General features: G+C 46.0%; 1 protein-coding gene across 1 annotated transcript; it reads right to left on the bottom strand.

Moving 5' to 3' along the window:
* Window positions 1-1,349: 1,349 nt before the first annotated feature.
* LOC115312042 (neuronal acetylcholine receptor subunit alpha-9) lies at window positions 1,350-10,917 on the bottom strand. Its single transcript, XM_029970934.2, has 6 exons — window positions 10,854-10,917; window positions 9,472-9,617; window positions 9,342-9,386; window positions 4,400-4,509; window positions 3,550-4,058; window positions 1,350-1,744 (listed from the first exon to the last, which is right to left on the bottom strand). The coding sequence occupies exons 1-6, from the start codon at window positions 10,915-10,917 to the stop codon at window positions 1,422-1,424; spliced, it is 1,197 nt and encodes a 398-aa protein (XP_029826794.2). The 3' UTR covers window positions 1,350-1,421.
* Between the last annotated feature and the right edge of the window lie 3,801 nt (window positions 10,918-14,718).

Genomic DNA, 14,718 nt, shown 5'->3' with positions numbered 1-14,718 from the left:
GATAGAACCGGTCAGGAGCACTTTTGTGGAAAGGTCTGCAATTGGCGTCAAGTACAGACGCTTTACGGATGCGCCAGATAACAGCCGCCATTGCTAACCTTCTCTTGTCTTGCCCAGGTGCCGAGCCAGTGAAGCGGTCGTTGACGCGCTTACACGAATGCCAATGCTAGGGAGAGGGACACAGTTGAATCTAAAATGGCGATAGCCTGTCCTGCTGTAGTCACGATGAAGTAAAGTAAACTTAGTAAGAGAAAACAAAAATAGAGGGTCGCTTACGGCGGCGCTGCTGCAAAACGTCCATATCTTGTATTGCGTTGTCAAGGCTAGCACAGTTCCCACAGTGCTGTAGCGCCGGTCTGCTTCAAGAGCACGTTACATAGTCTGGCGTCTCACTCGCACAAGCGATAATAGTTTTGACAACGTTATCTTGATTTGGAGTGCCATTGAAGCGCTTCGTGCTTGTCCTTTGGTCAAGCATTAACCAAGAACTCTATATTTCTAAAGTTGTCGCTGACTGTAGATTGAACATCACCTAGTCGTATCGCTCGTTGGGTAAAAGTAAGCTCGATTAAATCTAACTTAAATCTAATTTAATATACTCTATAGTCGGTGACAAATTAAGAGATCAGGAAAAGCTCCTCCCACCTCTTTCCACTTGAGCGGAGCGAATGTTGCAAAGGAGGCGACCTCCTCTCCAGCGTTCGCTCTGCTAAAGTGGAAACAGGGGGAGGAGCTTTCTTTGATCTCTTAACCCGTCGCCGACTATTGTACACATTTTCCAAACCGGTCGACGTTCAAATGACTGAGCCCGTTAGCATGCATTGTCGCTCCGGTCAACATCAGGGGGCCATATTCCTTAGCAGCGTGCACATGAAGCTGTCATCAAAATATGACATCATGACTTTCTTTCTTTTTTTTTGGTTTGGGGGGAAGGGGGTGAGGTAAGAAGACTGCCAGAGAACGTTTGGAAGCGTACAAGACAAGAAAAGAGGGGGTGGGTAAATGCGTAAAGCAATCTTCGGTTTATTTACAAAAAAAAAAAAAATAAAAGAGCTGGCTTTTTTGAGGTACGTGTTGACGTGACTACGGCGTGACTGTTATTTTCTTTGTACTTGGTTTCGATAAACGTTTAGTTGAAGTTCAGCACTCGTCTACCGCGTATCTCTGTACTTGTTTGTTGCGTACCACCAGTCTGTAATATATTGAACTTACTCGCAAAACCAGGGCTTGATTGAAAAGGAAAATGATGAAGCTGTATAGCCGCATATTTTAAATAGATTATTAGGAAAGGTTCGGCGGAATCAGAATTCAGCGCAAACTGTGGCTTCCAGTAAAATTACGCCATCGCGAACACGTGTTTCTCGTTCATTATGTACTAATGCCAAAGAGCACAAAGTTTATTTTGTACTAATGCCACATATTCACCACGGCATGACGCAGAGAGTCACAATGCCGAACAGCACAAAGAACAGTCTGTCCAAGGCTTGAGCCACGAGCAGCCAGTCGCACTTCCTCTCCAGGTCGTTCTTTCTTGCGGGAAAGGGGTTTTCGGAATCCTCCAGACGCTGGTCCGCCCTGACGCCTTCCTGAGCCAAGCAAAGAAACCTCCCGGCCGTACCGGTCAGGAGCCGGACCACGGGTTCGGGCACCTTGATCGGCATCGTGGAGGAATCCATGTTGAGCACCAGAACCGCCACGACCGCCGCTACGACTTGTATCACCATCGCGTTCCCGAGAAACAAGGCTGCAACCGAACAAAGCGAGCGTTATGCAGCTCGTACATCATACAAAAGTAATATGTATGAGCATTTCATTGCAGACACGATGACTAAATTGTCTGTGGACACGCCTCAGGCTTATTCGAAGTATGTTTACCTTTTTGCAGACAGTTTTTTGCATGACCAATCTTACGCCGACCGTCACGCAAGAAAAAAACACGCCTCAGACAGTAGACAGTTTTAGGGAACCGTTTTTGCACATCCGATACGATGCGATTGGCCCTCCGGTACGAACTGCGCATGCGCGAGTCTTCTGCTGTAGCGCATGCGCAGTTCGTCCCGGAGGGCCCATTGAATACCGTATCGGATGTGCAAAAACCGTTCCCTAAAACTCTCTAGTGTTGGTAGATCGTTTTCTGTATGATGTATGAGCTACGTATGTGAATGCGGTATGGGGAACTTTTAGCAAACCGTTATAGTGTTCCGCGTACACCGCGCCACCGGAGGAGCCTCCGAAGCATGCTTTTAAGCGCGCGCTCGCGGACACGGTATCACCCGGGCGCGCGCTTAAAAGCATGCTTCGAAGGCTCCGTTAGTGCGGTACGCGGAACACGGTAAAGGTTTGCTAAAAGTCCCTATTAGCGTCACACTACGACCATGAAGAAAAGGGCATCTATTACTATGGTCACCGAGGGGATGAGGACGGTTGGGCGTTGTTCTCGAATGGCCTTCAGCACGCGCTCCTTGCCTTCCACCGTGCTTTGGCTGCGTGTGCGAACTCGAGGCTTACGAGACGCCGAGGTGTTATCGAAGGCAGAAAGCTCGCGCGGGAGGCTGGACAACTGAAAGACCTTCCTGCGGTTCTCATCCTCTCAGTGACTGTAGGGAGTTTTCGCGCATCATTTGCGCCGTCTTGCAACGCTTTGCACAACCGGATATACTAGATCTGGATCTCTACAGCTAAGGCTAGCGGCGCACAAGCGCAGTAGCGGCATCTTTGTTGTGGACAACACAGCAAATAGGGAAGAGCATTTATACGAGTACACGCCGTTGTTTCTATAGAGTCACTGCGGTGTTCCGTTCCTTAGGCAACGGCAACTTAGCAGTGCGAACCCGATGGCACGTTTGCCCTTTGAAGAGGCTGCATAAATGGGTGTCTTAACGTATCGCGCTACGATTTATTGCAGAGGTGACCCTAGGCGGTGCATTTGATGAATCAACATTTCAAAGCATGAGCGTGTTCAAAGGATGAACGTGCCTGAAAGAGGTAAGAAAAAGAGGACGCTATAGTGTCAGTTACGTCGTCCGTCTGCAAACGACACAAGTTTGAACTGCGCAACAGCCAATAGTTGGCGGCAGCGCTTCACACGAACTCACAATCACGTAGTACAAATGTTTTGCGGTAGTCGCTCCGGATTTTTCGGGAGTGGAAATGTTATTCACTGGCCACCATTGCTGAGTTTGGTGCTGTTGAGCGCGTGCTGTGAGCCAGATTCCTGAATGACTCCGCGATGTGCGTTTCGGACCCTCGAAATTTCGGGTCGTTATTGTCGAATAATAAACAGGACCTGGTACTGAGTAGCCTGGGAGCAACGTGTTAAATTATTTTGACAAGTGACTACTACATAGCAGGCACCGAATTTTGTGTCGGGGTACCAGTCTAGGAATGTAACCGTGTACCGACGTCTTTTGAGAGGTATGCAGACGTATACAATAGAACTCGAGATTCACGCATTAAAGCTACCTCCACCACATTTCTTTCTTTCTCTTTCTCTGAAATTTTTTTAGACAAAGGCATGAAGGTCATTATTGCTCAGGAAGAGAAACCCACCTATCTTAGGAACTGCCGAAGACGTCTTCAGTAGCACTGTGATCCGCTGGAGCATCAGCATGATAAGCAGCAGGTTGATGCACGCCAAAGTCAGCCTGCGGCTTGAGTTGGTGGGCATCCAGAAACCCAGAAGCATCATGATGACCGACGCGACCCACGGCAGCGTGGCTGTGTAACGATGATGAGTGCAACGTCTCTTCATCCCTATGGCCATGTCCAGGGTCGTCTTGTTGAGGAGCGTTCCGTGGGACGTGTCCAGGAAGGTGACTTGCCACTCTGAACTCTGGTTGGTCACGCTGGGGTTTAAGGTCCCCTCGCCACCCAGCCTGACCTCATCGTCCTCGTAAGCTAGCAACGCAAAGCGTATCCTGCAGACCTGGCTGTCGAACGGATAGTCCGTGAGGTCCATCGGACAGGGTACCTTGACCGTGGCCGTCTGACAGAACCACAACTCTCCGTCGTGGTACAGGGAAGCCATGATCGTCTGCGGTGTGTAATCATCGGGGCTTCTGAAAAACAATAAAAAGGACGATGCTTCATGGTGGCTCTTGGCACGTGTCCTAATTAGTAGTATGGCACTACAGTCACCGGGTAAACGCAGAGCGTCTCGTGCCATCTTATCACTCCGCAGTCAATGAGCTTCGGCCATTATCTGATGAGAACGCCAGAGGACGAATCACAAGGTATGAAGCATGAACACTATTAGTGACGTTCTGCATTTCTTAAGCTGTCAATTACTATAATAACAACTCAACAACCATTGCTCAACAACCTTCAACAGGGCATATTATACTTCTTTTTTATTTCTCTATAATTTATTTTCTGTTTGTGCTGCTCATCTCGAACGTACGTGTTGACGATTTGAATATCCGGATTCCAGATCTCGCTCAGGAAGACATCGATGCTCTGGAGTCCTCCGTAGTCGCCCCGATTCCACCGGAGAGTGCGGTCGTACCATTTCTGCAGCGGGTAAAAGCAGGGTCTTATGAGTATCACGCTTACCAGTATGTACTCTCGATACCAACTCAGTCCTCTCACGTCATGTCGCTACGGTGGCGCTGCTGTCGGCCCGGCGCGTGAGCAGAAACTTCGCCCGATGGAAATCGTGGTTCCGTAGCACGGGTGGTGGAAACGCGGATTTGATTGTAAGCGACGCATGTTGGTCTCGATTCAGTTTTAGCTTGCGACGGAACGCAGCGGGTGCCACAAGCCGTCGGAGCCAACCCGATGACGTGTGTCTGTGTGCCACGTGACCTTCGGGAATTGCGCAGCAATGCACGGCACACGCAGTGACGTGACACATTCACCGCGCTAGATTCGACGGCATCTCTACGACCCGCTGGCTTGTTGCGCCATCACCGGCTCGTTGTAAGATGGAACAGAGTATGGACGGGTTCGATTATAAGCCAATAAGCCAACAAAACGATCAAATGAGCAAGCACCATGGGGCTGTGCGGCTGAAGTTTTGCCGCGCATACGCAGCGCCACAGCTCCCCCTGGCGAGGTGCGCCCATACTTGTTAGCAGTACGAGGAGCAGACGACGCGAGAGGCAGGGTGCGTCTGTCGTGCTGGCCTCGCGCTTCGTAAAGTAATGTACCGAATGCAAAAGGTACTCAAATGCCACAGCATCGTATTGAACAGAAGGGTATCTGTTTCCCGAAAAGTCTTATTTGGTTCCTGGGAGGTGATACAAGATCGCCAGAAGCATGAATCGCCAGCTGTGCGGAGGACAGGTTTAATTAATGTTCCTCTATCTTGTCGCATGATTCAACAATGCAGCTACGCTTACTTCTCACGTCAATAGGGACTTTTCGGAGATTACATTTCCACGAGTGCACACACGAGAGTATGCGAGTGTTTTGCGTTGCTTGGGGGAGCCGTCACTTTGAGGGCGGACTGAGCTCGTGTGGGCCAGCCATCTGACGCTAACGTTAAGTTTCTAATGTAATAGCCATAATGGTTTCTCATGGATGTCGACAAAGTAACCTCGAATATGCAGTTACTATTTTTTTTAAACAACCAACCAAGCTCACTTTGCTTACCCGCCGATTTTGTTCCCCGATATAAACAAGAGAAAGCGAGTAAGCGACAAAAGACTTGAGAAAAAATTAGGCAGATAATCGTAGCCCCTATTGCGTACTGACTTGAACGCATAATCGAAAAAAAAAATATTTACGGCTGTATCCTAGTTTCTTATATATATTATTAAAAATATATAGTTAGCCCACAACATGTATAATTACTTTCCAAGGAACTCGATATTAGACACTAGAACATTGCTGGGTCGACCAATTGGAGCGTGTTGGCAATGTTAGACGTTCCTTATGTAATAGCTACGATGGTTCCGAATGGCTGTTGACAATATAAACCCGATTATGCAGTTACTATTTTTAAACAACTTTAAATTTGAGAACCCAGCTTATTTGCTTACTTATACCAATTTTCCATTTTGATGAATTACTGGAGACAGGGTCGAGAAAACTAGAAACATCAACCGTGGAAGAGACAGAAAAAAATATCTCTCTACCACGGTTAGTATTTTTAGTTTTTTCGCCCCATCTCAGGCAATTCATCCAAATTGTTGATATGCACCCCAGCCCGCCTGAGCTCTATGTAATTTCTATCAATTTCGTTCCACGATGCTTGCAAGAAGAGGCGTGTAAGCAGCGAAAGACACTGGGAAAAATGAGGCCGATAATCGTAGCCGGTAATGCGCACTGACTTGAGCGCATAGTTGAAAAAAGATTTACACTGACGGCTGTACTCTAGATTTTTTTTATTTATTATTAAAATAACCTACAACAGACATAATTACTTTCCAAGGAACACTAAAACATTAGAGCCTAGGACATTCCTCGGTCAACCAATAGAGTGTGTTGTCAATGTTAGATGTATAAATTGAAAGCAGCACGAGGACAAGGGACGTCACAAAGGTCAAACACTAAATAATGAGGGCTGAAATTTAAAATTAAATTAACTTTTATTGCAGAAAGAGTGAAGTAATATTGACTATTTTTTGCTGGCACAGAGACTCAAGATGTATCAAATTTATACTACGTCTCACCTTAGCACGGACTAGTATAGTATAGTTTTGTAAATTTTAATAGTTGCTTTTTATGTTTGTCTATTTGCTTAAAAAAAACAGGCAAGTGCGTAGTTATGTATCTTTAAATTGTTAGCTTTTGTGTGTATTTTTTTTTTTATTATATTTTTTTTTCTTCTCAGTTTTATTTCCGATCCGTTGCTGCTGACCATTGTAGGGACCCGAGGACCAGTCAAGCTGCATCTCGCAGCTTTTTTCCACGGGTCCCACCATCACAATCGATGGAAATAAAATTTATTATTATTAACTACGAGGGCTGTGTAGGCGCGAGCAGGTAGCCTTGACTGCCTTAACTGGAGCTTTAGCTGCACGAGCGCTCGCGCAGCCGCCAAGGCTTTATCTAAAGCAACTAACTCGCGCTTTCAGCATGCACGGCTAACAATAGTCCATGCTAAGATGAGACGATGTATAATTGTACCTAAACAGCAAACAAAACAAATAGTGACGCAAAAAATCTTATTAGTAGTCAACCGCAACAGTGTTCAAACTTATCATTATGCGGTCACATAAAAATTAGTTAAAAAAAAAGGCGACGCTTTACGACGCCAATGCAAATTGATTGGAGATCACTCTCTTCAGTAATAAAATTATAAGTGGGTTACTGACGCACGTACATGAATTGCGATTCTACCACTTTGGTGGCAGCGGCAGATGAGCACATACACAGCAAGGTGTCAAAGCGTATATTAAAAATTTCTCTTTTTTTTTTGTTTGGTTTATTTAAAATACCTGGAAACAGATTAGCGATGGCGTTATTGACGTTCCGTTTCGGTTTCTTATTAGAACTTGAGCAAGTGCTGCGATCAGGCTGTGCATGCTGAACCGCAACAGTGTTCAAACTTATCATTATGCGGTCACATAAAAATTAGTTAAAAAAAAAGGCGACGCTTTACGACGCCAATGCAAATTGATTGGAGATCACTCTCTTCAGTAATAAAATTATAAGTGGGTTACTGACGCACGTACATGAATTGCGATTCTACCACTTTGGTGGCAGCGGCAGATGAGCACATACACAGCAAGGTGTCAAAGCGTATATTAAAAATTTCTCTTTTTTTTTTTGTTTGGTTTATTTAAAATACCTGGAAACAGATTAGCGATGGCGTTATTGACGTTCCGTTTCGGTTTCTTATTAGAACTTGAGCAAGTGCTGCGATCAGGCTGTGCATGCCTCGTCATTAACTTCATTTGGATGAATTAGGACAGGCCTGGCATGCTTCCATGCAGCAGCCGATAACTCCGAGTTTCTAAGAGCACTGACCTGAGTTCAAGGAGTGTATGCGACAGCCCAGCTGTGCGCGAAAAGAAAATTTAAACAATATTGTATCCTCATCTTAGTCTGTCTTAGTCCGGATAGCTCTAACTTTGAACAGCGAGCGAAACCATAAACAAAAACAGCATTTATCTTGAAATGGATGTTACAGTCGACGCTGTCTTGCACTTGCGAGAAGACATCGCAGTCGAAAAAATGTTCTTACGCCTGGATTATTTCCTCCACCCCAGGGATCTGACACACAGGGAACCTTTCTTTGCGGAGGTTTGCCCCCTAAAAGATTATCAGTTTTTCAGCAGACAGAAAACCTCAACGCGGTGCTCGCCATTGCAACTGGCAGCGCGATAGGACGAGCGAACGGCTAATTTGGGCGAATTCGCGCCACGGCGCGGCGCCACTGCTATCGCTCCAGCGCGCTCCCTGGCCCAGCCGAAGAACGGTCCCATAGTAAAAAATCTATATCGAGGAAGACACGCTGTGGGAGCGGAGAGTTATAGGAAACGGGGGATGTTTGATCGATGAGGCGGTAAGACCCAATGTATCTGCGGAGGAACTTGTCAGCTGGACCAGGTTGTCGGGTGGAGGACTCCGTATCCATAATATATTACACATCGCGTAGTCTCCGTATACAGGAAGGCACTGCGGAGTAACACGCCTATACGTGACCCGAGAGTGTTGCAGTGAACGGCTTCGATAATGTGAGTCACGAATCTACAAAACAATGCAGTAACAACAACAACAAGAAAGAAAAGACCAAAGTAGCAAGGAAATTGAGAGCATATGGTAAAATTGATATTAGTTTTCGACATCTGAAGCGTCTGCCCTCCCACAAAGCAGTTGGGAAAGCCAATCGCTGCAGTCTACGGAGGATCGCTCGGCGAATAACGCGAGGCTGATATGTTTAATCCCCCCCCCCCCTCCCTTCCTCCCCCGAAAAAATAAATAAATAACGTTATGCGTTGTGGCGCTACGCTTAATAAAACATCATGCTTGAAAAAAAATATAACAGCATGCACAGTGGCACACTGGGCATACTCTTTTTTTTTAGCTCCCTCAGTAGATTGCATTTTTCACGTGCTGCTCCTAGTGCCCCATTCAAAAATATCATTGGCCCTGGAGCGATATCAGAAGATGCGCGGGACTCGTCACGCGTTGGGCATTGGGCATGGGACGTTGAGCAAGTGAAACGCCATGCTCAATGTCCATGCCTAATGTGCATATCCAGCTGCTGCTGTTTCTTTTCAACTTTGTCTGGTCGTATGCTGAGCTTCATCAATCGCTAGCATGCTTTTTATTGTTCGGCGTAATTGTTCGTTTCTTTTGTTGTATTTTTTGCGTTTTACGTAAAAAAATGAACTTAATACTTTTTTTAGTGATTGTACAGCGTGAAATTGCGAAACGAGCTCTATACTTACTTTGCACGTGACCATGGCGAGGGCGAGCCAGTCATCTTGGAGATTCTGCGTGGTCATCAACGTTCATGCGCAATGACTGGTAAGGGTTAGCGACGTATTGCGTATGCACGTGAGGGTGAAGTATACCTACCATGTACGCGACCTCTTCCCCATAGAAATGTAGAGACACTTCGGTAGCGCTCGAACTGTCCTTGGTGGGGCGCCGGTGCACGTCGTACTTCGACGGATCGAAGAGCTTGGCCCGTAAGAGCTGGCTGTGAGACACGTATTCTTCGTCTGTAAAAGCACAAAGAAAAATCGCGTAAAGAGATAAGACAGTCAGCGCGTTTCACTTAGATTCTGTACGTCACGTAAAATATGAGGAACCACAAAATAATTTTTAAATGCGATTGCATTTCTTCCGGGCTAAAGTTTCCATAGCAACTTGCGCGGACGCTGTGACATGAATCTTATAGTCTATATATTCCCCCCATAAAGGAATTAACGATCTTCTAACCGATGTTTCTTCAGAGAAGATGAAACTTTCGTGCCTGAAAGCAGGGCAGCAGAGTTTCTCCCTCGTCTGCATCTTGTCGACATCTCGAGCGAATTGAGCTCCATAAGGCTTAACGAGGACGCTACGTCTATTGTCGGGTCTTTACACAGAACGCTGCCGCGATTCAACCGAAAATACTTGGAATAGATTTAGAACAGGCAAACACCTCGGGCTACTGGTGGCCCCCTAGTGCCTGCAAGCACGCTATCGCGAGACAAAGTCAGCTGCTTCGCACCCATCACAGGCGTCGGCAGGCCGTTATAATAGTTTCCAACACTGTGAATCTATAACTCGAAAATGAGGTCTGGGAAGATTACATGATAAAATATTCACCGTCAGCTCCGCAGCACTCAAAATCGATGCCGCGCTTATTTGGCGAGAACAGTGACGCAGACGATGCAACTCATGCAGTAAAAATCGCGCCTTTTTATCCGACACGTTTGCGCCCGTTTCTCAAACTCTTTAAAAACCACTGGGTGCTTCATGACGAAACGGCGTTTTACTCCTGGGAACCTTCGGAAAGAATACAAACTTCTTTTTTTTTTTTTTTTATTGTTTCAAAACTTATAACTTCACTGGTTCAGATGTTGAATGGATGGATGAATGTTAATGGCTATACCCTTTGTAAAGGGCGGTAGCTTCCGCCACCTAGCGCCGCCTTGCGCCGACGTCGAGATATGGGATATCTGATACGTAAAATTACATTTTAATGCGCTCTCTAAAGCCGCGGTCGCGCTCCTTAAACATCATACAAAAGAGAGTCTGCAGACACGGTCTGATGCGTGTTTTCGACAGTCCTTTTTGACAGACTGGTAGTACAAAAACTGTCTACAGATATGCTCAAAGCATACATGAGATATGAAGCAACCTGTCATCATTTCTGCAGAGAAACTCCTTGTCCTTTGTAGATACGATGTATATGAACAGTGTGACTGGGACTTTAAGCGAAAGAGACGGTTGAAAGCAATGTGACCCACCGCATGTAACGAGTCCATGTCGCCATCCAATCAGGGCGAAGAGGGTGATCCAGCGGACCCCCATATGGGGGCTGAGGTATCTCCGCGGGGGCCGCTTCGCGTGGCTCGGCGCCACAACGCGAAGCGGAAGCGCGTGCGCTATACAACTCCCGAAAGCTGAGGGGGCGGAGCTCAAGGAGTCGGTGTTGGGTTTCAATGTATCGAATTACGCTCGGAACGGTCTCTTTAGTGGGCGTATAGAGAGTATTCACTGGACGCCATATTTGTGGGTGCTGTTTAGAGCGCATGCTCAGAACGACCTTGATGGTGCTAAATGCACGCTCCAAAAGGACTGCGGAAGCTCGCCGTCAGTAGTCGCTCAACAGCAGCGCACACGAATATGGCCGCCAGTAATACTCCCTATACGCAGTTCAAGCCCTTGTACCATGTGTCTAGAGAAATTCCTTTCGGAGAACACTGCCGCTAAATGTAGAGCGCCCTTGAAGCGTTTAGTGCTTGGTAATTTGGTCGTGCATAATTGAGAGTGTATGTCTTATTTAGTATGCCGAGAACGTTCTCCATTATGCTCAAACTATTTTATAATATCGTCATGCCTTCCATATTAGGCTTGCTGTTTTGTTTATTTGTCATGTTTTCTCTTGGACTAACTGTCATCTTTGTTTTACATGAATTAACATATCTTTCATCTTGTAAGACTGTATACTTAACCCAAAATTTCTGTACCGGTTTTGGAGTAGCTTGTCCAATATGTTTTACATGTCGTGAAATAAACACGAATTAATTCATTTCTCTTCAGAGGCCTCCCGCGCTAGTATGCGGAACGCAAGTTCGTCTGCTTCTTTTGGAGGGGGTTTCGGTGACGTCAGACTGCCGTCTAAAGATTGGCTCCAATTAAAGCGTAGTGGGCAGACGTCAAAGCAAGCTTCCTTGAGGTCTATGCACTATCCTTCCAATCAGAGCCAATCAGAGCTCGGCGTCTCTCTGACGTCACAACAACCCCCTGCAAAAGAAGCAGACGAACTTGCGCTCCTCATAAGGAAGAGATCACCAGTAATTTATCGTTTCTTTTTCTAACTGGCTGTCTTCTGAGTGAACTATCCCACTACTACACTCTATATGGGTAATTGTTGCGCCAAGGTTTGGAAATATAGAGGTATAACTAAGTCAATACCTTTTTACGGCAGATTTGCGGTCCTCCGTGTGACTATCCATTCGTCCTCTTTACTTGACGGGGGGCATCCACACGTGACGTAACTCTGCCATATTTTCAATCACTTTTGCACGAGAAGAAACAGGAATGTCGTATATATGAGTGGGCCATGATCACGCAATTATGATTAGAACCGAATAACGTGTAAAACATGCGCTGAATATATGTATTTACCTCGGAAGAGCTTGTTGCGCGCGCAGTGGTGAAGCGAGCACCCAGAAAACGTTTGTGAATTCACTTTCCTACAGAGCACACAGAGATACAATCACAGTGACCAACAAAAGGGTCTCAGCGAATGGCGAAGCTTGGTATACAATAAGACTCCCTAACCCCCCCGCCCCCTCCCCTCCCTAAGAAAACTCCGAGGATAGCTAAGCACTTCTTATGAGTAGCGAATGCGAAAGCATGAATGTCGTTCTTCCTCTCCCGTCTGCGGTGTTCTGGCGTGGACGCCCACATTTCGCTACTGCCGAGGTTGCGGCCGCCGACGATATATAGGGTGGTAATAGTCACCAGGCTCGATCTAAAATGGACCGTAAAAATCGACGCCTGCTCGTAGCCATCTAATCTTTTCGTCAAAGGTGTATTTCACAGGTCGGTTTTTTCTTGTAAAATTACAAAGCGTACTTCTCTTACTGTAAAATATAGGGCCAAGAAACTTGCCAGGGTCTACGGCGAACGGCAACCCAGACGACCAAGTCCAGTACCAGGGTGTGTTTGGCGTTCGTATTGATAGATGGCGCCGGAAGCAGCGTCCGAAGGTGCAGCCGTCCAGCGAAAGATAGCAGACGACACGCAGACGAAATCCGTTGTCAGCAAAAGCGCCGCCGTTATGCAGACGCGCTTTTTTACTTTAAGCTTTGCTTTTATTGTTCGCATTTATTTTTTTAACCGAAGGTACATTTCAGAAGGATTATATTCATTTTAATAAACCACGGTGGTCGCGAGCCGTCACGATAAGGAGGTAGCGCCACCTATCAATACTAACGCCAAACACACCCCGCTACTGGACCCCTGTCGTCTGCGTTGATGCCCGCCGTAGACCCTGGCAAGTTTCTTGCCCTTATTTTTTTACAAAAAGAGAGCTTCGCTTTATAATTTTACAAGAAAAAAACGACCTGTGAATTACACCTTTGACGAAAAGTTTAGATGGCTTTGTGCAGGCGTCGATTTTTACGGTCCATTTTAGATCGAGCCTGGTGACCTGAACCACCTTATAGATGCCTCAGGCGCCACCATGTTTCTCGGCACCGAAAGGAGCAGAAGCGGCCGCAGCCCCCCACCCCGCTCAGACAACGCCTGACACGACAGCGGCGGCCGAGCGCGCGCTCTCGTGAAGCGGCCGCCAATGGCTATCTGAAAGCCATTTTGCTCAGCCAATGGGTAAATGCACAGTTCTTTCGCGTTTTTTCGTGGTTACAGACGCCACCGGCTCCGCTCCATGAAATAGTTACTGCTTTCGCATGAAAACAAAATGTGTATTTTGAGGTTCATCACTTGCTGGGATTTTCTATGTTTACCGTGATTGTGTTCAGTATAGGTCTGTTATTTCACTTTCCTACTGAATACAAAGACAGCCGAAAAGACGCCTTTTAGGGCGTATTGCGAAAGAAAAGTCGGATGCAGAGGCGTCCGGTATCCAGAGCTACTATAGCAGTTCCCTGGGGTTGTATGTAGAAGCGTCCGGAGTTTGCGGCGCTCAGGTAACACTTTCGCGAATTTTAGAAACGCCGAAAGACACAGTCGCGTAGATACTGTCCTGAGTCTTGACTTCTATACATTGTGGATGGGTGCAACTGGAGACTGGAGGGCCTCCCTTGACACTCCCCTGCTCCGAAAGATTACATCCTCAAGACTCGCAGGGAAAGTCAGGTCAACAGGCAGAACCTTTACAAACGCCAACCTGGCTAGTGACTAAAAGCTTTTTCACACGCCTTGCGACGGCTTTTCAATCAATCAATCAATCAATCACCCAATGAACCCATCAATCAATCAATCAATTGTTTATTTGCTTCTGTACAATAATACAGGCACTGGAGGCATAAAAAAAAAGCCGACATATGCCGGCTTGACGAGGTTCACGCCTTCTTTTTTTTAGCAGACGGCAAGCAAAAAAAAAAAGAAAGAGAAATACTTAACAAAAAAATAATCACTCTAGCAATAAGTGAAATGCACGATTCAAATTGAGCTATAGATTACAATGGCAACAAAAATGTACACTTTAAATTCTAAAATACAATTGTATGACGTAAATATTCACAGAAACATCAATTTCAATCATAACGTTATTGTCAATTAACTGGTTTAGTAAAAAAGTAAGACGATGTTTTAACATTTTAGTTCCATAGGTGGTTCGACTGAATGGAATTCTCCATACTTCCTCGTGACGTACGTTATAAGGTCTAATATTTCTTCTTAATGTTGATATGTTACTAATGTCACGCGTCTTTTGTTTAATGCTTGCTATATACTGAATAAGTAAGGTGTACTCATAGAATTTGTTTAGGGATAGGACGCTTAATGATTTAAGCAACGGTCTCGTGTGGGTTGATTGTGGTACATTCATTATAGCTCGGATTTCCTTTATTTCGAGGATTGTTAACTTGTCCAAGTTAGTTGTAGTTGATAAGTCCCAGATGAAGTGACAATAATTCA

The sequence above is a fragment of the Ixodes scapularis genome, unplaced genomic scaffold (assembly GCF_016920785.2).
Source record: "Ixodes scapularis isolate PalLabHiFi unplaced genomic scaffold, ASM1692078v2 PGA_scaffold8__174_contigs__length_109621045, whole genome shotgun sequence".
NCBI classification, from domain to species: Eukaryota; Metazoa; Arthropoda; class Arachnida; order Ixodida; family Ixodidae; genus Ixodes; species Ixodes scapularis.
The sequence above is the reverse complement of the archived record's forward strand: the minus strand, read 5'-3'. Positions and strand labels throughout refer to the sequence as shown.

Excerpts from the sequence above, each read along its gene's own strand:
- LOC115312042 (XM_029970934.2), bottom strand. The coding sequence starts at position 10,917 with ATGGGGGTCCGCTGGATCACCCTCTTCGCCCTGATTGGATGGCGACAT. Across the intron at positions 9,387-9,471 it reads GGGAAGAGGTCGCGTACATG|AATCTCCAAGATGACTGGCT; the intron begins GTAGGTATACTT and ends ATGACCACGCAG. Across the intron at positions 4,510-9,341 it reads TCGCCATGGTCACGTGCAAA|AAATGGTACGACCGCACTCT; the intron begins GTAAGTATAGAG and ends TACCCGCTGCAG.